General features: G+C 50.2%; 1 protein-coding gene across 1 annotated transcript in view; it reads right to left on the bottom strand.

The window, feature by feature from the left end:
* Positions 1–23,516, bottom strand: part of AGRN (agrin) — a 275,573-nt gene that overhangs the window by 70,500 nt on the left and 181,557 nt on the right. The window contains exons 4-8 of the mRNA XM_056865508.1: positions 21,181–21,396; positions 18,141–18,365; positions 14,205–14,429; positions 12,436–12,642; positions 800–1,021 (exon numbers count right to left, since the gene is read on the bottom strand). Of these exons, the coding sequence (XP_056721486.1) occupies positions 800–1,021; positions 12,436–12,642; positions 14,205–14,429; positions 18,141–18,365; positions 21,181–21,396 (1,095 nt within the window). The remainder of the gene's footprint in view (positions 1–799; positions 1,022–12,435; positions 12,643–14,204; positions 14,430–18,140; positions 18,366–21,180; positions 21,397–23,516) is intronic.

The following is a 23,516-nucleotide window of genomic DNA, read 5'->3' as shown; positions in this document are numbered from 1 at the left end:
ACCCCTACTCCATGACCAGAAGATGGCCAAGATGCCCTCCCTCTCATCATCTGCTTAAGGCTATAGAATCAGCATTGCTGACAGATGGCCATCTAGCCTCTGTTTAAAAACCTCCAGGGAAGGAGCACTTACCACCACCTCCCGAAGAAGCCTGTTCCACTGAGGAACTGCTCTGTTAGAAAATTCTTCCTAATGTCTAGACAGAAACTCTTTTGATTGAATTTCAACCCGTTGGTTCTGGTCCGACCTTCTGGGGCAACAGAAAACAACTCGGCACCCTCCTCTATGTGACAGCCCTCCAAGCACTTGAAGATGGTTATCATATCCCCTCTCAGTCTTCTCCTCTTCAGGCTAAACTGACAACTGCACAGATCCTCCATGTACAGTTGCAGTATACCCTTGAATAACAGATGTTGGGGAACAGCAGCAGGGGGCAGCTGTCTCAAAATCAAGGGACTGCCTCCTGCTGGAAACAGAACATTGGCCTTGGTGCACCTTTGATGCGATCCTACCGAGGCGTGAGAATTAAGTGGAGCCTCCATGTACAAAAGTGGTGTACCACTGAACACCAGGTGAACACATGAACACATGCTGCCTTCTACTGACTCAGACCCTCGGTCCATCAAAGTCAGTAGTCTACCCAGACCAGCAGCGGCTCTCCAGGGTCTCAGGCAGAGGTCTTTCACATCATCTGCTCGCCTAGTCCCTTCAACTGGAGATGCCGGGGATTGAACCTGGGACCTCCGGCATGCCAAGCAGATGCTCTACCCCTGAGCCACAGCCCCTCCCCATAACTCACCACAGGGTCCTTTGTGCCTCACTCGGATTTCCTTTCGGAGGGCGCAAGCCATGGCCTCCAGCTCGCAGGGGTTGCCGTACGTGAGGTTATCGCTGCCGCAGACGGGATCGTAAACGGTTTGGCACACCTGCTGGCATTCGCACACGGCCTCCTGGTTCTTCACCACGCAGGTGGCCCCGAACGTGCACTCCACGCTCAGGCAGGGGCTGGGAGCGCCGAGATCTGCATCGGGAGGGCAGGGTGAGCAGGCGGAGAAAGCGGATGCTCTTAATTCTGACACGGGGGGGGGATTAGGCACAGCTACAAAAGAGGTGGAGCCAACCACAAAATGTCAGGGAGTGAGGTTATGCCTAACTCTAAAGGCAACACTTCACCATTTCAGGCAGAAGTTGTTTAATAGGATGCCTTTTAAGATGAACACACCGTTCAAAACTGTTTTCTTGCATAGACACAGATTACATTCAGTTACTCGTCGAAGATCCTTCTGCTGTGGTGGCAGCTGCGGCCGATGCAACTTTTAAAAAGCCTGAACAGCCAATTCGACCTGCTGAGGACAAACCCACCTGGCCCAGCACACTTAAAAAAACAACTTCTTGGCAGGTGCCAGGAAGGGTATTGTCAGTGCCGTGGTGCCCACGGGGACCCCTTAACATGAAGCTGCCTTCTAGTGAATCAGACCCTTGGTCCATCAAAGTCAGTATTGCCTACTCAGACCGGCAGCGGCTCTCCAGGGTCTCAGGCAGAGGTCTTGCACATCACCTTACCTGCCTAGTCCCTTTAACTGGAGATGCCGGGGATTGAACCTGGGACCTTCTGCATGCCAAGCAGATACTCCACCACTGAGCCACGGCCCCACCCCACCCCTGGTCTAGACTGTGTCCATCCCTCTATCCTGAGTGCCACAATCACTCTGAAAGCTTTGGTGAAGAGGAATAACACAAACTCCCAACTCCAACAAATCTTTCTGAAGTAGAACCAGACGGGTCTACTTAAGTTGGTTGACGTAACACAGTTTCTTCTTATCCAGGAAGCAGACTGTTTGCCGAGACATCCTGGACTTCGTGATCTTGAAAACACTGGCATTTAGGAGGAACAGAATATTTAATGGCAACAAACATTTAGAAATCTAGGACGAACTCAAATGCCAAAAATGGGTGTCCTGGAGTTGTAAAGAAAGATATATGTTGAAAGCTGCATTCCCAAAATGCACTGTTTGGGTATATGACCAGGCCTTAGGGAAGCAGACTGCTTCTTTCACTTCACAGCTACCACACTATGGTAGCATAGTGGAAAAATAACTATTCCCTGTTATCTTTGGCTTAAAGTTGGAGCTTTCTGCAGAGGGGGCCAACAGGCAAGGTTTTTTCCCCCCACCCCACCACTGACCCCAGGTGGAAGAAATATGTAATACATCAATGTTTAGCTGTTCCAGATTAGGTTTCAAAAATCCCCTTTTTCTGCCTTCTATTTATTTACTCCTTTCGAGGAAAAAGAAGTAGCATCCCAGACAACCACATCTTTCTAGATTTTATCCTCACTGCAACCCTATATACGGTACCTTTCTTTTACTACCTTATATGATCACTGAACCCCTAAATGGAAGGCCTTCTGCAACGTCCTCTTCTTCTACCCTTTTCCCCAGGATGCTCCAGTCTGAGTTCTTGCCACAAAGCCTAAGGATCTGGGGCTCTTGGGTTCATGCCCTCCCCACTTTCAAGGGCTTACTCTAGGTCCAGGGGCAAGCAATTCCACGGTTACCGCTAGGGAAACTGACCTGCAACAGTGACCTTCTTCGGGGGGCCTTTGCAAAAGCGCAATCTGAAAATATACTACAAATTATTTCCCGGCACAGTCATTTTGGATGACGACTCTCTGATGAACAGATTCTCTTGATCATACCGACCTTTTACGGAAGGGATTTCTGGACCTGTTCATGGTTTCTCGACCCTTATAGGGGAGAAGCCACGTTTTCTCTATGCTTGCTCGAACTAGACAGCAGATGGGGGGAGGTTTTCATCTGTAGAGAACCCTTCACTAGTTTCAACAACCCCCATTTCCCCCATTTTATCTCTTCCACCAAGAGATAAAGGGTGTCAGGCAATGCACTTGGCCATGGGCGATGCGTACAAAACACATCTGGATCTCACCCAGTTGTGCAAAGAGCCTTCTTATAGGGCCAAGCACCGATCGTGATGGTGACGGGGGCAAGAGAGAACCTTTCTACCAGCAGAATTATTTCTATTTAACCGCCTCCGTGCCGTCTAAGTTATCTATTCGCCTCGGGCTTTCTTCCGCGCGGAAAGTTAATTCCGTTCGTAACGAAGACCTCAACAGACCTTTACATTTGTAACTCCCGGCCTGCCTTCATGGAGGCACGAACTAAAAACGAGGACTCTTGCGTAAAACGTTGCCTGCTCTCAGGTGTTTGGGCCGGCCCCGCTGTTGCTTAACATGAGATGATTCGCCACAGGGGAGCCAGGTTTTAATGGATTTGGGGGATACTCATTAATGGGCGGAAAAACCTCCGTTATTTAGTCTATGAGATAGTATTTTGCCGCTGCAGAGAGAGAGGAGGTGCCATTTGGAGTCTCTGCCTCTGGCACCAAAATGTCTCGGGGTCATCTCTGAGGGAGTTTCTGGCTGGCTTAGAGAAAAGGGCCACCTGGGGACGTCCGCAGAGGGATACTGCGGACTTTGGGGACCCCGGCAGCAACACGTGCCGAGATTCATGCTCCTCATGCTCTACAAACACTCGCCCATCTGCCCAAATGTTTCTCTTGCCCTACTTTCAGTCCTGCCCTTGCCAATTCGACACCTCCCCAGGGAGTGCGCGTCCGTGCGTTGTGCATCCCCCCCCCCGAGGACTAATTATGAATTGGTTATGCCTCCTGACTTCCTCACGAGGAGGCCCAAGGGCAACCTGTCCCCTCCGCCCAATCCGCTCCCTAATGGGGCTCCTTCATCAACGTCACCTGGGCAGGTGCCACCCACCGCCCCCATCTCCGGTCAACGAAACAAGCAGGACGAGGGAACAGAGAGACAACCGTTGGCACGTTCAAGGGATAACCCCTCGTTTCAGAACAGTTTTAGAGGGGGCGTGGGGCATAACATTCAAAGTATTCATCCCTTCCATCCCTTCGGGGAGCCTCAAAGCGACCACTCGATATAGTTGGGGGTTGAACGTCCGAAGGCTGCTTTCGCGGCTTCGAAATGGCTGCCGGCACGATTTCCTTGAGGAGGCAGGGAGAAGGGAGAGGTAGCGATGGCGGCCCCCCTTCTCTGACCTCTCCAAGTGAGCCCAGATTAACCCAGCGAACGTCTATGGGCTCGTACGTTTTGTTCTTCCAATAAAAAGCCACCTCAGACATTTTTCCCCCTTTCTCCTGAAGTACATTAAAAAACATATCGGGCGCAGAGGCCACCCAAATCCTTTGCCGAGGAACGCTAAGCCCTCTGACCGGCACAAATCATGCTAGTTAAGCGAATGTGTAAATAGCCGCCCCGTTGACACAACCTATTTCCTGCTAGACCCGCCGAGCAAGAAGAAACGGCGAGGCGCTTGAGCCAAGCTGCTTCCCTCGATCGCTGGAAAGCTTCCTCAGCCTCGCCATCCCCGAGAGATTTCATCAAAAGTCACCCACCCCATTCATGAGGGCTAGAAACTCCTTTTTTAAAAAGAAAAGAAGAGCACTGATGCAGAATTCTGCTTGCATGGAACTGTGCAAAAGTAGGTGTACTGATCTATAGTCATGCAACCCTAAGGAAATATTGGCACGGAGCGGGTGTAGCGATCCCCACAACATTGCCTACTTTTGAGTAAAAGGCATTGCTGCCGGCGTTTGGACTTTTCCTAGGGGTACTCATCATTGTTAAAAGGTTCTGGTTAGTGTCATTATATAGTGAAGCTTCACGGTAAATCCATCTGTATTCAGAACTTACAACTTCGTTGTTGTACATATTGTCATGACAAGTTAAAGGTTAAAATTAAGAAAATACTTTGAAAAAGAATATACTTAAAAGTGAACAAATTGGCGGCTGCGTACTGAGATTATTTCCTTAGGGTTGCATGGAACTGTGGCCAGGGGACGACCCCAGAGTCTTTTCCGGCCCCTGAAGGAACCTATGAAGGTCACCACATGGTGGTAGGAGTCAGAGAGGCGCATCTTTCCAAGCAGTTTTTCTTGCTTAAGGAAAGAGGTTTACTGCATCCATAAATCTTCATGCAACCGGTGGGCAACAGGATCCAAGGGAGGAGGAGGAGGAGGAGACGGCTGCGGTTCTGCTGCCCGAGACTTTAAGCCGGTGCCGCACAGATTCGGGGCCACCGACGGGCCGAAAGAGGGAAACTAAAGGCAGGACTGAGGCGGGCTGGGGGTGGTGGACAAAATCACAGCCCCGGGGGAAGCATTCCGAGGGGATGGAACGACAGCCCTGCAGAGGAGCACGGAGAGAGATTAGAAAGAAAGGAGGGGAAACATAACACTGAAGGGGAGACAGACGGACAGACAGGAAGCGGTGCCACGATGCAGAAGAGAACAGGGTGTGCGGACAACCGTGACGCTGCTTTGGCCTCGTTTCGCTGGGGTGATAAAACCGCATCTGGACTGTATTCGGGGGCAGTCTGAGAAGATAAAATGGTCCAGGAGAAAACCAGGACAAGTGGTCCCCGCGGCACTCCCCAAATCGACACCGCTGGTTGGCCACAGGTAGGGTTGCCAACCGCCAGGTGGTACCTTAAGATCTCCTGCGATTACAGCTGATCTCCAGGTGGCAGAGATCAGCTCACCTGGAGCAAATGGCCCCTTTAGAAGGTGGACTTTATGGCATTATATCCCACTGAAGTCCCTCCCCTCCCCAAACCCAGCCCTCCTCAGGCTCCGCCCCCAACCCAGCGCTGGCAGTGGCCTACCAAGAACTATCCCCATTAGTTAAATGGTCGGTCCACCCCACGTGTACCACATCAGATGGGAGCTCTGAAAAGTCCCCTCCACGTTCTAGCCTAGCATCCTCCTGACAAGCTAGTTTTCTATATGCAGGGATATTTGGAATGTGTCGCATAGCGTGTTGATGACATCCGCTCCCCCCTGCAGTTTGATATGGTGCAGCCCAGGCACAGATTGATCACCGCAGCGAGAACTGGGTCTCAGAGACAGTCCACAAGCACACACAAACACTCAGCATGACAAAGCCACACCAGAATCCAAATGGTATAGGGTTGCCAACCTCCAGGTACTAGCTGGAGATCTCCTACTACTACAACTGATCTCCAGCCAATAGAGATCAGTTCCCCTGGAGGAAATGGCCACTTTGGCCATTGGGCTCTATGGCATTGAAGTCCCTCCCCTCCCCAAACCCCGCCTTCCTCAGGCTCCGCCCCAAAAATCTCCAGGTATTTCCCCAACCCAGAGCTGGCAATTCTAAAATGGTATTTTCCTATGAGCTGTTGGTATTGGAGGGGGGAATCATCTCTAAAAGGCCACAGAGATATCAAATTTTCAGAAAATCTGCAGCCATGCGAAAGTCGTCCCCCCCCCCTTTTTTTTGTGGGGGAAGAGAGTTGGGGATGGAAATTGAGAACGTGAATGCAACACTTACTTTCCTATCAAACCCTAGCTTATTTCACTGTTTTAATAACATAAGTTGTATCATTAATAACCTAATAGTGCAATTCTATGCAGAGCTACTCCAGTCTAAGCCTGTTGAAACGAATGGGCTTAGACTGGAGTAACTCTCCTTAGGACTGCACTGTTAGTTATCGTACAAAATTGTATTGTTATGGATACTGATAGAATTTTAGAATACAAACACCTTAGTTTTCTACAAGCAAAGTTGGACATATTCCCAGAACTTGAGAAGGAATTGCGAACAGCTATACTCTGGCCTCCACTTAGCACATGTATCTTAATTTTTGCCACCTGCAAGGCAGGGGGGAAATAATAAAAACAGAAATCAGAAAACAAATGTTATAGTAAAGAAAAGTAAGCGTATGAATTGGACAGAAACAATTTCACAGAAAGACGACCTGCATATTTGGATATCGAGAAAAACGTGACACGGGAAACAACGACGCCTTTAACAATGTATTCTCATCAGACGCATTGTAGCATATCAATTGTTGCCAATATTATTCCAATTTAAGCATTAAACATGCCATTGAAGATATTTATTTACTGAGAACATTTTGATAACATTTTACTTATATATCTAGAGTATATGTGATGCATACACTAGAGCACATGACAGAATTACCATTGTCCAACGGTGCAGGTTGTCTTACTTAACAATTGCAATGCTTTGAATGGAGAGCCAGAGTGGTGTAGTGGTTAAGAGTGGTGGTTTGGAGCGGTGGGCTCTGATCTGGAGAACCGGGCTTGATTCCCCACTCCTCCACATGAGCGGTGGAGGCTAATCTGGTGGACTGGATTTGTTTCCCCAGTCCTACATACAAAGCCAGCTGGGTGACCTTGGGCAAGTCACAGCTCTGTTAGTGCTCTCTCAGTCCCACCTACCTCACAGGGTGTCTGTTGTGGGGAGGGGAAGGGAAGGTGATTGTAAACCGGTTTGAGTCTCCCTTAAGTGGTAGAGAAAGTCGGCATATAAAAAAGAACTCTTCTTCTTCTTCTTCTAATATTGTGAAGTTGAATTGGCTGAGAGAATGAGCTGTGGTCTGTGTTCAAATCTTGCAACTCATTACGTGGCTTCAGGCCACCCACTCAGAGTTACTGCCTCTGGCAATAATGTGTGTGTGTGAATGTTAAGTGCTGTCAAGTCACTTCCAACTTATGGCGATCCTATGAATTAATGACCCTGACCTGGAAAGCTTAGGCTAGCCTGATCTCGTCAGAAGCTAAGCAGGGTCAACCCTGCCAAGAATTTGGATGGGAGACTTCCAAGGAATACCAGGGTCGTGACGTAGAGGCAGGCAATGGCAAACCACCTCTGAAGGTCTCTCGACTTGAAAACCCCACCAGGTGTCACCATATGTCAGATCTGACTTGACGGCAAAAACAAAAAAATAATTAATAACCTCCAAAACGTCCTTGCTCAAGTCTTGCAAACTGAGGGCCGTAACTTCCTCGATTGAGTCAATCCATCTCATGTTGGGTGTGGTGGTTAAGAGCGGTGGACTCTAATCTGGAGAACCGGGTTTGATTCCCCACAACACATGAAATCAGCTGGGTGACCTTGGGCTAGTCACAGTTCTCTCTGAACTCTCTCAGTCCCACCTGCCTCACAAGGTGTCTGTTGTGGGGAGGGGAAGGGACGGAGATTGTAAGCTGGTTTGAGACTTCTTAAAAGGTAGAGAAAATCGGTGTATCAAAACCAACTCTTTTTCTTCCTCTTTCCCTGCTGCCTTCAACTTTTCTTAGCATTACTGTCTTTTCCCAGTGACTCTGGTCTTCTTGTGACCCAAGATTAGTCCTTTTAGCTTGATTTGATCTAGGACCCATTTATTTGTCTTTTTGGTGGTACCTATAAAACTCCCTGGTACCTATAAAACTCTCCTCCAAAACCACATTTCAAATGAATCAACTAACATGCAATTAGGTCCAAGATCGACCACCGAGCTTGATGAGGATTTGATCCTTGGTCTCCCCCATCCTCATGCAAACTACTACATTCCTCCCTGTGACATTGTTGCTCATTTATACACACACACACACAAACACAGAGATGTGTAAAACACTTAAATGAAATGAGCAGAGTAAAAAGCATGATGGTTCCAAGAAGCCAAGCAAGGGAATACATTCAAAACCAACCAGGAGCAGCCCAAATTGATTCACTGAGCGAGGAAAAGGGGCCAGGATAGGAGAGAGTTTGCAAAAAATAGCAAATGCTTGCACCCAGATTTCTCCGTGCATGTCCCATCTTGGACTGGGGGAGAGGAGATGCAACCCACAGCCAACAATCTGCAAAGCTCAACAACGTCCATTCTAGAAGGGGTAACTTTAGCATCCCGGCTGGGTCAAAGGAAAAGGAAGGAAGAAGAGGGCGGATCATCCCAGGAAGAGCTAAGGGGGAAAGGAGAGAAAGCCGACCTCGGAGCAGAGACCTCGGAGCGCCGCGCGGACGTGCTTCCCTTCTCCAAACGGGCAACGCTGGAAGACACAAGACACACAACGGAAAGAGAGAAAAGAAAGAGAAAGGAGAGGAAGGAAGAAGGAAGAAGACAGACATAGCGATGGGCGCCCTCCACTCCTCCCCGCCAGACACCCCCCCCCCCGAAACAGCTCATTACAATTTAGAGTCGGCACTAAACACAGCTATTGGACAAATCAGGAGAAAGGTTAGATTCCAGCCCAGGAGCACCTTAGAGACCTGCAAGATTTCGAAGCTTTTAAAGAGTCAGAGCTTCCTTCGTCAGACAGGTGAAAGATGTAACATTGTCAGGTCTGGAAGGTTTCCTCTGAGTGATTAATCACAGGTTGGGGCCAAATATGATCAACGAGGGCAAATGTTAAAATCAGGAGGCCTGGCATTCAGGAACGTGTTTAAAGCCATAGCTCAGGGGTAGAGCATCTGCTTGACGTGCAGAAAGTCCCAGGTTCAATCCCCGGCATCTCCAGTTAAAGGGACTAGGCAGGTAGGCAATGTGAAAGACCTCAGCCTGAGACCTTGGAGAGCCGCTGCCGGTCTGAGTGGACAATACTGACTTTGATGGACCAAGGGTCTGATTCAGTAGAAGGCAGCTTCATGTGTTCATGTGAATCTCCAGGCTGCTTTGGGTTCTGGTGTATCTGTGTGGCAAGGAATGGGAAAGAAGCCCTTAACATTCTTGTAATGATTTGTGGCAGCTATTTTATTTCTTTGTTTAATAAGGAGTTCTTCCTGCTCCTTTTCGCATCTCAAAAAAGCTGGTTGTTGTTTTTTTAAGTTGTTCTGTGGCGGGTATTAAATAATTGTTGCTTTACTGATATTGTCATTTTGATAACAGTTGGAAGCTGCCGCGAGAGTAGCACACGAACAGGGAGGAGCATAAATATTGCATCCAAATAAATAAAATATACCCATCCGTTTAAATCTAATTGCTTTCAACGAATTGGTTCACTGTTGCAAAGGCAGACCAATTAAGAAGCCTTTCATCGGCCGCTAACCTTAAGTTCTGGGCCTTTTCCTCTCGCCTGACTGCTCAGACAAATCAATACTCCTGATTTCAAACTGTTCAAACAATGCATGCATGAAGCTGCCTTGTACCAAATCAGACCATCAGTCCATCTAGGCCTGTCTCGTCTGCTCAGAGTGGCAGCAGCTCTCCAGGGTCTCAGGTAGAGGTCCTCACATCAACAGCTACCTGGTTTTTTAAACTGGAGATGCCATGGACTGAACCTGGGACCTTCTGCATGCAGAGCAAATGCTCTACCACTGAGCCACGGTCCCTTCCCTTTCCCTAAAGAAGCCAAGAAATTTGCAGTTCTATAAGGTGAGAACATTTCCCAGGATCCTATGGGGAAGCAACAACTGTTAAAAGGGTATAAAGATTGGGGTGGACACAAGAAAAAGGGGAACAGGAAACGGGAGATTCAGCCTGAGGATCGTCCACAACTAGAACAGGGACTGCTGAAATGATGAAGCTGCCCCATGCCAAGTCAGACTACTGGTTCACTTTGCTCAGTAACATCTGTTCTGATTGGCTGTGGCTTCTCAGGGTCTCAGGTAAACCAAGGTCCATCCCAGAATCTGCTATGCAAGAATCTGTAACTGGAGACGCATACGAAGCATGTGCCGAGCCACCCGAAAAGAACATCGACTTCCGCCGGAATTGAACCAACGACTGGTGAGCAAACTTCCTCCGTCCCCTGAAGCGAGAGGGTTATAACAGAAGGAGGGAGACTTCTGGTTGCAATGACGCAGGGCGTCCCTTTGCTGTCCGGTGCCACAGTCCGAGACGAGTCTTGGACCTGTCAGGACGGCCTCTGAGGAATCTCTGAAATCCTGGCTAGCGAAGACTCCCAAGAAAATGGGGCCAAAATGAGACCATCCCAGTTTTCCTCTAAACGCTTCTGAAACAAACCCAGAACATCCACCGGAGCTGGATGAACACAAAGCCCTGGAGAGAAGCGGCAGGAAGGGGAAATCCAGGACAGAAGAGCGGAACAGCTCGACTTGGAAATGTAAGCCAGGCTTGGGTGGAGGCAGCTGCAGAAAAGCCCCAGAGCCTTTCTTGTCCTGGCTGTAGCAAGGAACCGCCCTTTCCTCACCCCTGTGGCCTCGTGGCCCGCTCCACCGGGCACCCAGCAAAGTCCAGAGCAAACTTGGAAGCCGCTCGAGTTCCGCGCTGCGACCCTCAAGCACCCCGCCTTTCTCCCCAGTGGGGACCCAAGGCGGCTTACATTGTTCTACTCTCCTCCCTTCTATCCTCACAACAATCCTGTGAGGTAGGTGAGGCTGAGAGAGTGTGACTGGCCAGAGGTCACCCAGTGAGCTTCCATGGCATGAGGTTTCTAGATACTAGCTTGACACCCAGGTTTCTAGATACTAGCTTGACACTCTTCACAGCTACACCACACCAGAAACCAGAAATGTGCTCTTTTCAAACAAAAACAGATTCTCAGGAAGCTGAATTCGGCATTTGGCGTCATTGCCTTCCCCAGTGTTTCCCTAGAAGTGCAATTTACAACACACAGCCCTGGGCATATATATTTCATTAATTGCTTTGTCTTCAGGGCAGGTTTAAATAGCTTTATCTCCACGGCCCATTTATAGCCACTAGCGAATTTCTGGAAGTTGCCAGGGTCAACCTCTGCCTGCAGCCTCTCCGCCTTGGCCCTTAACTCCAGCGACTGCTGCTAAGTGAATCAGAAATGCATTTGGCACACGGTCAGGGGAGCAATACTTTCTTATGAATTTCCTTGATTTCAGGGCTGATCCAGGACTATAAAACCAAAGAAACAGGTTCTGGGGGTGACACATGCAAGTCTTCTTTAAGGAAATAAATACCTGCTTCCTTTTCATGTTTCTCCCCCCCTCCCGGAACTGAGACAGACAAGTACAAGATCATCCAGCAGAAAGATACCCCAACGGCCGCTGGGTACTTACAGACCTTTCCTGTAAACTGAGAAAGGCTTGTCGGAAAGAATGGGAAAAGGAGAAAGGCAAGGGATGGAGGCTGGAGGGGCACCAGCGTTACCCGGAGAAGGAATTTGCGTGCGTGGTGGGTACAAAAATAGAGCAATGAGGGCTACTTCTGAGTTGCACGACTGAGCGTCTGACAGCGAGCAGACAAATGGATGGATGGACAGAGAGATGGATGGAGAGATGGGAGGATGGGAGCCACGGACTGAACACTCTGGACTCTTTATTATTCAAATATTTGCCATCACAAAGGAGGGAGAAAGGAGAGAGGACATAAACGCAAAACCAAGACAACATCAATAACAAGAAGAGAGAAGAATCCAGGGATTGGAAAGAAAAGAGCAGATCAGACCTGCCGTTAGTGGCCCAGCAATTGTGGCCATTAGTGGCCCAGCGGGCATCACTTACCTCTAGAACAGGGTTCAGCAGGGTCTCTTCGCATTGCACCAAATCAGAAACGGGAAAGCATTCAGGGACAAGGGGTTTGTTTTTGCTTTGCAAATCGGCAGGAAGATGAAAGGGGAAGAGGGAACCTGTCCTGAGCCGAGCACACCGTCGCTTACCACAGGGGCCCTGGTGTTTGATGGGGATGGCGGTCCTTTGCTGGCACTCAGCCTTCTGGCGCTCGCAGTCGTTGTTGTAGGTCCGGCTGTCCCTGCCGCAAAGTGGCCGGTAGGAGCCGTCGCACGCGATGCGTTCGCACGTGCAGCGGGCAGACCCCCGGCGGTTGAGGCACACCCCGTTGAAGCGGCATTCGTCCCGACATTTGTCTAGAGAGGGCCAAGTGGGAGAGAGCGAGAGGTTAGGCCGCGGCCGGCAGCGGTACGGACCGTTGCTGGTTGCTGGCGCAAAGCAGAAGAGAAATGGTGCTCAGACGTGAAGCGGTCTTGAAGCAGAGGGGGTCCCATCCCCTCTAGAAAGGAAAGACATCCTGGGAGAAAAACAAAATCCTAGAGAGGAAGAAATCCTGAAGCCCTACGAACTCTTTAAAGTGAATAGTAAATGGTGGGCTGACATTCTTGCTCCTGTATTTTATATATGTGCTGGTCTACGACCGTAACAACAATAAACTAAACTAATTGGAAGCTCCTGTATTTACACAAATTAATGCATCAGGAGCCATTCCAAAATCTTGGGAGACATACTATAATCGTCCCAATCTTCAAAAAGGGTCAGCGCTCTGACCCAAGCTGTTATTGGCCAATCAGCCTTTGGTCTTGCTTAGGCAAACTGTATCCCTTCTACTTATTAAAGAGGCTGTTGGATTGGGTTGAGAGTAATGACATCCTTGGTTGGGGACAGATTGGCTTCAGAAGGGGTTGATCTGTTAAGGACCATTGTTTAGTGCTCTCTCACTTAGCCGAGAAATATTCCTCCCCCCCAAAATGGCATCCTTTATGCAGGTTTTATGGATCTTAAGGGAGTGGTCTTGAAGCAGAGGGGTTCCCTCCCCTCTCGAAAGGAAAGACATCCTGGGAGAAAAACAAAATCCTAGAGAGGAAGAAATCCTGAGGCCAGGAAAGAAAGCCGAATTCCTAACTTCATCATTTATAAAAGCAATAGCAGCGAACCCTCGGGAGGTGGTGAGCTCTCCTTCCCTGGAGGTCTTTAAGCAGAGGCTAGATGGCCATCTGTCAGTAAAGCTGATTCTATGACCTTAGACAGATCATGAGAGCGAGGGCATCTTGGCCACCTTCTGGGCATGGAGTAAGGGTCACTGGGGTGTGTGTGTGGGGGGGATAGTTGTGAATTTCCTGCATTGTGCAGGGGGTTGGACTAGATGACCCTGGTGGCCCCTTCCAACTCTATGATTCTCTGACCCTTTGCAAGCCTCTTCCTTGGGGTTAGTGTGAGTTGAAGAGAAAACGGTCATTGTATAAGACCATTAACACATTATTCACCCTCATGCCAATGATAAGCCCTGTCCCCTCCAACCCCCCCTCCACACACACACACACACCAATGACAGCTCTTCACCCTCAGGAGGTGGTGAGCTCTCCTTCCCTGGAGGTTTTTAAGCAGAGGCTAGATGGCCATCTGTCAGCAATGCTGATTCTATGACCTTAGGCAGATCATGAGAGGGAGGGCATCCTGGCCATGTTCTGGGCATGGAGTAGGGGTCATTTTATTTATACTGTAAGCCACCTTGAGCTCAGTAAGGAAGAAAGGTGGCTAATAAAGGTTTTAAATAAAACAAGTACATGAAATACAGCTACCAGGGACCAGGACTTCTTCCTAACTGCCAAGCACATACTTCCCCCTTACGACTTACTCGGCTAGGACTAACAATCCTTAGGACTAACCCTCAGGACTCGGGTTTGGGCCCACTTACCTTGAAACTGACACTGTCCGGACCGAACTTTCTGGATCTCGATCCCCCGAACAGCGCCGGACCTCGCCATGAAGCACTCGTTGTCATAGGTCACTCCGTCGTCGCCGCACACCGGGTCCCGCTTCAGGGGGCAGCTCTCAGGCCGGGGCAGGAGCTCGGCGCGCCGGGTGCGGGGGTTGACCCGGCAAACTCGGTTCATGTCGTTGTGGGTGCTCCTGCAAGGGTCTGTGAAAAGCAGGTGGGGGAACGAGATGACTGCTTAGGGAAGGGACCGTGCTCGGAGACGTCTAGATGTCTGCTTTGACCGGCAACAGCTATCCAGGGTTCTCAGGCAAAGGCCTTTCCTGGTCCTGCTACTCAAGATCCACTTTTAACCGGCGACGTCAAAGGCCGCTCTTGGGTCCCTCCGGAGGCGAAGCGTGCGCTCTGCCCCTAAGTTCAGGCATCAACAATCCAGCCTGCAATCTGAAAATCGACTGCGATGACAGATACATGAGCCCATGAAGCTGCCTTCTACTGAATCAGACCCTTGGTCCATCAAAGCCAGTATTGTCTACTCAGACCAGCAGCGGCTCTCCAGGGTCTCAGGCGGAGGTCTTTCACATCACCTACTTGCCTAGTCCCTTTAACTGGAGATGCTGGGGATTGAACCTGAGCCCTTCTGCAAGCCAGGCAGATGCTCTACCACTGAGCCACGGCCCCTCCCCAAATAAGGGAGCCAATAATAAGGCAAAATAATAATAAGGCAAAAATAAGGCACGCGTGGGTACAAAGGAGATGACGGCTGCCTGGCAAACCAGTGGCCAATTTGCAGGGGGACCGCCCAGGGCTTTTTGGCTCCTAGCGTTTTTTTTGGGGGGGAGGGGCAGTGGCTCAGTGGTAGAGCACCTGCTTGGCATGCAGAAGGTCCCAGGTTCAATCCCTGGCATCTCCAGTTAAAGGGACTAGGCAGGTAGGTGATGTGAAAGGACCCTGCCTGAGACTTTGGAGAGCCGCTGCCCATCTGAGTAGACAATTCTGACTTTGATGGACCCAGGGTCTGATTCAGTAGAAGGCAGCTTCATGTGTTCATGTGTTCATTCTGGTGTAGAATGCTAGCTTTCTCTTTCTTACCTTTTTTTTGCTGTCACGTTGCAGCTGACTGATGGCAACGCCAGAGTGTTTTCAAGGCAAGAGACCAACAGAGGTGGTTCGCCATTGCCTGCCTCTCATAGCAACCCTGGACTTCCTTGGTGGTCCCCCATGCAAATACCAACTAGGGCTGACCCCGCTTAGCTTCCAAGACCCGAAGAGATCTCTGCACAAGGGCGAGGCGCATGCAGATCCATGACGGAGAGCAACGCGGTACAGTAAGGCAGCCCCCGGGCTCCCGCCTGTCTAATCCGGGCTTATCCGGATCACCTTCCATTCACCGCTTGGATGCTCTTATCAGAATGCTAAATACACCGGTCTGCTTATTGGCTAATCCCCTTCTCTCTTCTCTCCACTGGATAATACCTGAGAAGGTCCAGCTTGCTTCCCTACCGTTAAGAGCAAATACGCAGATACACTGAAAACGGGCACCCTCGTGGCCCTGTTTATCATGAAATACCTACTTTCTCATTTGACCAATCCCAAAAAGTAGGGGGGGGGGAAACAAGGGGCAAAAGATCAACGAATCTCCATGGTGACTAGAGGAATGGCATGTGTCAGAAAGCGGGGCGGGGAATGACTCCTTGACACCCATAAAACAGAGGCAAACCAGGCTTCTGTGGGCAAGAGACTATTGTGGCCCTACAAAACAGATTACTGTGTTTTTGAGGCTCTAGCACAGTATTCTTCCCCAGTTGTGCACAGACTTGAAAGGCCTGAGATTACGAGAGAATTAGCACTTTTTATTAGTTTCTGAAAGCTCCATCCATACGCCGGGAAGATGGGCATTGGCATGACATCATGGCTAAGAAAGTGTGCCGTGGTCCAGACGGTACCCGGTGAGAGCCAGCGTGGTGTAGTGGTTAAGAGCATGGTTTGGAGCGGTGGACTCTGATCTGGAAAACCAGGTTTGATTCCCCACTCCTCCACATGAGCGGTGGAGGCTAATCTGGTGAACCGGGTTGGTTTCCCCACTCCTGCACATGAAGCTAGCTGGGTGACCTTGGGGTAGTCACAGTTCTCTCAGCCCCACCTACCTCACAGGGTGTCTGAGGTGGGGAGGGGAAGGGAAGGTGATTGTAAGCCGGCTTGAGTCTCCCTTAAGTGGTAGAGAAAGTTGGCATATAAAAACCAACTCTTCTTCTTCTTCTTAAGTCTCATGTCTACCCCAACCTTTGGTGAGTCTTGTAAGCCTCGGCCTCCACCTCTTCATCTCAAAAATGTCAGAATAATAATACTGACCTGCCCTACAAGGGTGTTGTAAGGGTTACAGCAGGATCATGAGTGCTAAGCCGATTACGGCAAGGATTCCTGCTGCCGAGGTGTAAAATCGAAGTACCCTAACAGGGAGGATAGCCGGTGGGCCTCCAACAAATGCCTGCCCCTGCCCCATAGCTGACAGTGCCAGCCCCAGGCAAGACACACATCAGGGATTGCGTTCTTCGTTTGCCGTGATTTTTTTCCCCTTTTATTTTTCGGCCCTAGCTTTCATTTTCTCAAGTGTGGTAAAACGATAACCGGGGGGGGGGGGGGGGCGTGTTTTTAGATTTCCTGAGGGTAAAACTCTAAGATCTTTCAGGCAAAAAAAATGAATAAAGCTGCAGCAGAGAGAAGAAACAACTACGTATGGGGCTGTGGTAAAGGACAGGAAAGGTAACTGAGCAACTAAGGGATGCGCCATAAATTGAAGCAGAAGGCCTCACGTTCCAGCCAGGGGTCGACTGTGACTTCTGAGCACGGCCTGGAGGTCGTTTAACATGTCCTGAAAACCATCTGCAAATGTGCGGCAGGCAGCCCTGATCATCACCTGAGCCTCCAGGGCTGTGCATTTTCAGGCCTTCTGTATGTTCCTGAAGATACCAGTTTGACCTAGGGTTGCCAACCTCCAGGTGCTGGCTGGAAATCTCTTCCTATTACAACTGATCCCCAGCCGATAGAGATCAGTTCACCTGGAGAAAATGGCCGCTTTGGCCTTTGGACTCTATGGCATTGAAGCCCCTCCCCAAACTTCGCCCCCTTCAGGCTCTCCCAAAACCTCCCGCCGGTGGCGAAGAGGTACCTGGCAGTCCTAGTTTGACTCGTAGTGGGAAAGTGGGGTCCGGTCGTAGCATGTAGAGGCAGCCTTCTACGTATGGTGAGACCTTTCCAGAGGCTGCTCTATAGGGCCACAGGCAATAGGTTTGGGGGAACAGCAGCCTCCCTCGCAGCCCCTGCCTGGCTCCGGCCCCTGCAATGCTCCCCCGCCGCTCATGAGTTGGAGCAGAGAATGCACCATCCCTCCCTATTACACAGACGTCTTTGAACATAGCATGGCAAGCCGTCCGTGTTCAGTAGGACTCCCCAGACTCCCACATTAGCTGTTACAAAAGGAGGCGGCCCGAGAGAGAGGCACAGGAGGGGTGGCGCCCCACGCCACTGCCTCCCCTCACTTCGTTAGAGAGCCAGCCCTCAGGCTGGGGGCTAGGAAGATTACGTCACTTCCCATGAAAACACGTAAGTGATATAGGGTAGCTCTAGGAATCGACAGAAACTTTATGGTAAAACCACAGAGCTTCTAGGAGTTCCCAGAGCTGCCCTATGCCATTTCTGTGTTTTCACAGGAGGTGATGTAACAGGGCATACAATGCTGTGGTTTTTTTTCCTCCTGCCACCACTTGGAGTGGCAGCAGGCAAAGGAACCTGAGGGCAAGGAATCTCCTGCCCCAACCAAGCACCGGCAAGCCTATAGCGTGTGTAACATCATAGAGCAGCCCCACTTTTCCCAAGACAAAACAAAATGGCAGCCAGCTGCCCCCACCCACTTACCACAAGGCCCCTCGAACTTCTTGAAGACGTTCTCTTGCTTGTCACAGGCATGCCTGTTGAGGTGGCATTCGCTGCGGTAGTCCTTGCCGTCGCTGCCGCACACGGTGTTCTCGGGCACACCGCTGCACGAGGTCGGGCAGATGCACTTGGCCGACTGCCCATCCGTGGAGCGGGCACAGGTGCTGCCAAAACTGCACGCCACCTCGGCACAGGGGTCCTTCGAACCTGGAGGGAAGGAGAGGAGAGAGGAATAAGGCCCAAGCGCGAGGGCAGTAGGAAGCACGTGGTTGGCTGACCCACGGCACCGCGAAACAACGGCAAAACGCCCCTGCTCAACGGCTGCTCGTTCACACCATGCGGCAGGCATCTCCTTACTAATATAATCAACGAGAATTATCCCTGTTTGGCTGGCCGGCCTGTAATGTTGAAACTTGTCCGTTGGCTGAACGATTCTGACAAGCGTTTGACTTTTCACGCCGCCACCGTCCACAGTGGCCGAGAGTCGTTCCCGGATCCTGAGTAATGAACAGATAGCTTGCCGAGGCGAGTGATTGAGTTGGTCTGACAGTTTATATGTGATTTTGATACACTGGGCTGGATTTTGAGAGTTCTGTTGCACGGCCGTGATGTATTGCAAAGCATTTTCCCCTGAACGGGGTTTGATTGATTTGGTTTACCACAATCTACAAGCAACAACAAAGCATAAAAACGCTAACAATGCACAGAGCAAACAGAGCAGATCTTAGGTGTTCTGATTGGACTAGGACTGGAGAAGAAGAAGAGGAAGAGGAAGAAGAAGAAGAAGAAGAAGAAGAAGAAGAGGAAGAGGAAGAGGAAGAAGAAGAAGAAGAAGAAGAGGAAGAGAAAGAGGAAGAGGAAGAAGAAGAAGAAGAGGAGGAGGCAGAAGAGGAAGAGGAAGAGGAAGAAAAAGAAGAGTTGGTTTTTATATGTCGACTTTCCCACTAAAGGAAGAATCAAACCGGCTTACAATCACTTTCCTTTCCCTGCCCCGCAACAGGCACCCTGTGAGGTAGGTGAGGCTGAGAGAGCTCTAAGAGACCTAGCCCAAGGTCACCCAGCTGGCTTCATGTGTAGAAGTGGGGAAACAAATCCAGTACACCAGATTAGCCTCCGCCGCTCAGGTGGAGGAACGGGGAATCAAACCCGGTCCTCCAGATCAGAGTCCACCGCTCCAAACCACCGCTCTTAACCACTACACCACACTGGCTCTCTCGGGGTTTAAATGCCCTCTCCACCATGAAACTCGCCAGCCACTTTCTCCCAGGCAAACTTATCTCGCAGGGCTGACGCAGGAATAAAAACGTAGCAAGTCTTGGTTCTCCAGCACACTCCTGACCTCTGGATCCCCACCCTCGAGCTTGTGTGCGGTGTGAACAAAACCGGGCCATTCAGTGTTCAGAACTGACGGCATCGTTCTCCGAGACGCGCTGTGTAGATCCAGGCGCACGCTGCGGCAGAGTTCAAAAAAGTAAACTGTGACTCGGCCCCCGAGATCCTCATCGGATCGGCAACAGGAAGTTTTTAATGTACCGTGAGCAAAAGGTAATTAGAGAATGCCATCAAGAAGCAATTCTCCGTTTGATCAGGACGAGGCCAATGCGTTATTTATAGGACCTGGCGCCCATTAATTTATTTATTTTTCCCTTCCTCGGTTTCATTTGTCACTTGTTCCCTCCTCCCCCCCAATCCCCTATATTATTTTAAACAAATCACTCGGCGTGCCCGGCTCCTGCTTCCCCTCCCTGGCTTCCGACAAGAGTCCCTAGCAGGAATGGAGAAGCGCAGATTTATCGTGAGCAGGAGCTTCTCATCAGGAGAGAGAGAGAGACAGGGGGAAAAAAAAGGTCAAGTTAATTTACTCGCAGACAAGTGGACTAGGGGGTTTCATTTGCACAGCTCCTCGCTCGCAGGGATGCGTGCTGCGCTACGGAGGAGGTTTCATTAGCTTCGCCCGCCGGCCCCCTCTGCAAAATAAGCTGCTCCAGGGTGAAAGCCACGCTTGTGTGCATGGGGGGGGGGTGTCCGTGCGAGGCTCTGTGGTGCAAAGGCTGCGCGCACCATCAGAGGGGCCTGTTTGGTAACCAGAAGGGGGTGGGGTGATCATTGCGGGGATCACAGTTACGTGGTAGAGCAGACTGGCAGTCCGAGGGAAGGGGGTTTCGCAGCATCTGACTTTTCCTTCTCCCTGCCAGAAGGCCGGACCAGAACCAACGGGTTGAAATTAAAACAAGAGAGTTTCCGCGTAGACATTAGGAAGAATTTTTAACAGTTAGAGTGGTTCCTCGGTGGAACAGGCTTCCTTGGGAGGTGGTGAGCTCGCCTTCCCTGGAGGTTTTTAAGAAGAGGCTAGATGGCCATCTGTCAGCAATGCTGATTCTGTGACCTTAAGCAGATGATGAGAGGGAGGGCATCTTGGCCATCTTCTGGGCACGGAGTAGGGATCACTGGGGGTGTGGGGGGCAGGCAGTTGTGAATTTCCTGCATTGTGCAGGGGTTGGACTAGATGACCCTGGTGGTCCCTTCCAACTCTATGATTCTATAATTCTAACTCTTGCCTTAAAATGCAGCTTCTCAGCTCATACCCACTTTGTGTTTCCTCCCCAGATAGTAGCCCTTTCTTATCTTCTTGGGTTGCCAGCTAGGGTTAGGAATTACCTGGAGGTTTTGGGGTTGGAGCCTGAGGAGGGTACAGAGTGGTAAGCTGCAGTACTGCAGCCCAAGCTCTGCTCACGACCTGAGTTCGATCCCAACAGAAGTTGGTTTCAGGTCGACTCAGCCTTCCATCCTTCCGATCGGTAAAATGAGGACCCAGCTTGCGGGGGTAAAGTGTAGACGACTGGGGAAGGCACTGGCAAACCACCCGGTAAACAAAGTCTTCCTAGGAAACGTCGGGATGTGACGTCACCCCATGGGTCAGGAATGACCCGGTGCTTGCACAGGGGACGTTTACCTTTTATGCAGGGAAGGTGGACTATCTATGGGCCGTGATAGGGCAGACCAGGAACCCCGTGTCACTCACCGCATGCTCCTTTGCTGATGACCTTGATCCTCCTCTGTTGGTTGCACTGAGCTTTCTCTAGTTCACACTCATTACTGTAGGTCGAATAATCCGAGCCGCAGACAGGGGCCACCACCGAAGGGCACGTGGATTTCTTGCACACGCAAACTCCTTGGGAGGAGTCTGTGGGGCTTCTTTCACACACGGCGCCGAACCCACAAAGCATCCCTCGGCACACTGCAGATTCAGAGAGAAGGACACTTGGAATGAGAAAGAACCTCTTCTTTTACCAGCGAAGTTTCTAATCCTTTGAAAGATTGTGTAAACCCACACAAACAGATGGATTGGGCTCTGAAAAACCTGTATGCAACTCCCCCCCTCTGCATGATGGGCTATGGTGTTCAGCTTGGGTCACTGGGGGTGTGTGGGGGGGAGGTAGTGGTGAATTCCCTGCATTGTGCAGGGGGTTGGACTAGATGACCCTGGTTGGGTCCTTCCAACTATGTTAACAGTAAGAGCAGTTCCTCAGTGGAACAGGCTTCCTCGGGAGGTGGTGAGCTCTCCTTCCCCAGAGGTTTTTAAGCAGAGGCTAGATGGCCATCTGTCAGCAATGCTTATTCTGTGACCTTGGGCAGATTATGAGAGGGAGGACATCTTGGCCATCTTCTGGGCATGGGGATCATTGGGGATGGGGGGGGAGGTAATTGTGAATTCCCTGCATTGTGGACTAGATGACCCTGGTGGTCCCTTCCAACTCTATGATTCTATGATAAGACGGATGGAACATATGGTTGTAAGATGCAACCAGGAGCACCCTGGTTCAATTCCCAGCATCTCCAGATAAAGGATCTCAGGTACCAGATGATAACAAAGTCCCTTCTCTGCTGGAGCCCTTCAGCTCTGGGGTCAAGCAACTCTTCCACCACATCCCCTACTTGACTATAAATACAGGTTGTGTAAAGACTGGGTACTGTACAGCACCTAGCACTTGGTCAGATCCAAAAGAAACATTAAAGAATCATTGAAAAAATGTCTTCCCGCTCCCCTGCCCTTGTGAGGCGTACTGTTCCCTTGGCGTTATTTTTTCCCCTCTCGGTTCAGGAATAAACACATTCTGCCTCTTCTATATATACCCAAGGCAGTTAATGATGAGATAAACATAAACCAACACATTAGAACACCCTTTGATAATCAATGAACAGCTCAATTAGCATCCAAAGAAGCCCCCAAGCAAGCGCCATTCGCTAAAGCCCATCAAAATCAGCACGAACCACAAACACCTTCCTCGCAAAATAGGGTTGCCAGCCAACCACAAAAATAAAAGGCCTAGCTGGATTTGGGAGGCTGTCCAATTTCTGTGCGTGCAAAAGCCAGAACATGAGGCAGGCTGCGAGGATTTCGGGGGGAAGTGAATTTCAGCAGCGTTCATTTCACTTTCCCTGTGGCCATTTATGCTTGGTAATTAGCAGTGCATACCAGGCTGAAGTGCCCCACATTTTTTTTTTTTTAGTGTTTCACGCTCAACCGTCATTCAGGAAGTGACTGCGAAGCCGGCGCATACCTGCCTCGCATTTCTTAAGAACCCCTTTAACGCGACCTTTTGCGTTCGCACCGCCCCTGCCTCGAAGAATCCCCTCAAGGAAGCATGCAAAAGCACAGCTGCGTGTTAGCTATGCAAACGGCGGTTGGCTAATGGAAGGAACGAAGGAGCAGGGGAGTAGGGGTGGTGGTGGAATTTCTCCTTTTGCATTGGGACCAGGAATAGACATTTTAAAGGTCACATTTATAAAAAGAGCTTTGAGAGAGCATCACAATTGACCGGTGTGCTTGAACGAAGCAACCAACATGCACCAGCTGTCCCAACCAACCAGGGGTTTCCCCTAGTTTCCTATCCCCCTCCCCCATAAGCTCCCTGATTTTTGCCTTTTCACAGTTTCACCTTGCCCAAATTTTGTTAACGCAAATCGCTCAGGTTCTCTGCATTCAGACTCCATCTTTCTCTGCAGGGTCGGTAGAAATTAAACCTCGGAGTCGGGGATGGACCCATTTCTTCTCTTGATCCATGTCGACGCACACGCACGAGCACGAACACACCACATAGTGCACAGTCTGCCATTTCAAGCACCCCACAGTCACTGTGGTCTATTTAGAACTGTTGAAAATGTACTGAAGGATATTTATGTCTTCGAAACGTATCTTTAGCCTGGAAAACAAACACCCTCCTGGTTTGTTAAAAGCAAGGGAGAGAGGCAGCTGCCGGCTTAATGAGGGAAAGTGTGTGCACGCACAATGTGCCGTCAAGTCGCAACTGACTCACGGCGACCCCAGCAAGGGGCTCTCAAGGCAAGTCAGAAGAA

The sequence above is a fragment of the Euleptes europaea genome, chromosome 19 (genome assembly GCF_029931775.1).
Source record: "Euleptes europaea isolate rEulEur1 chromosome 19, rEulEur1.hap1, whole genome shotgun sequence".
In the NCBI taxonomy this organism is placed as follows: Eukaryota; Metazoa; Chordata; class Lepidosauria; order Squamata; family Sphaerodactylidae; genus Euleptes; species Euleptes europaea.
Note: the sequence above shows the minus strand (reverse complement) of the source record. Positions and strands in the feature narration are given on the sequence as shown.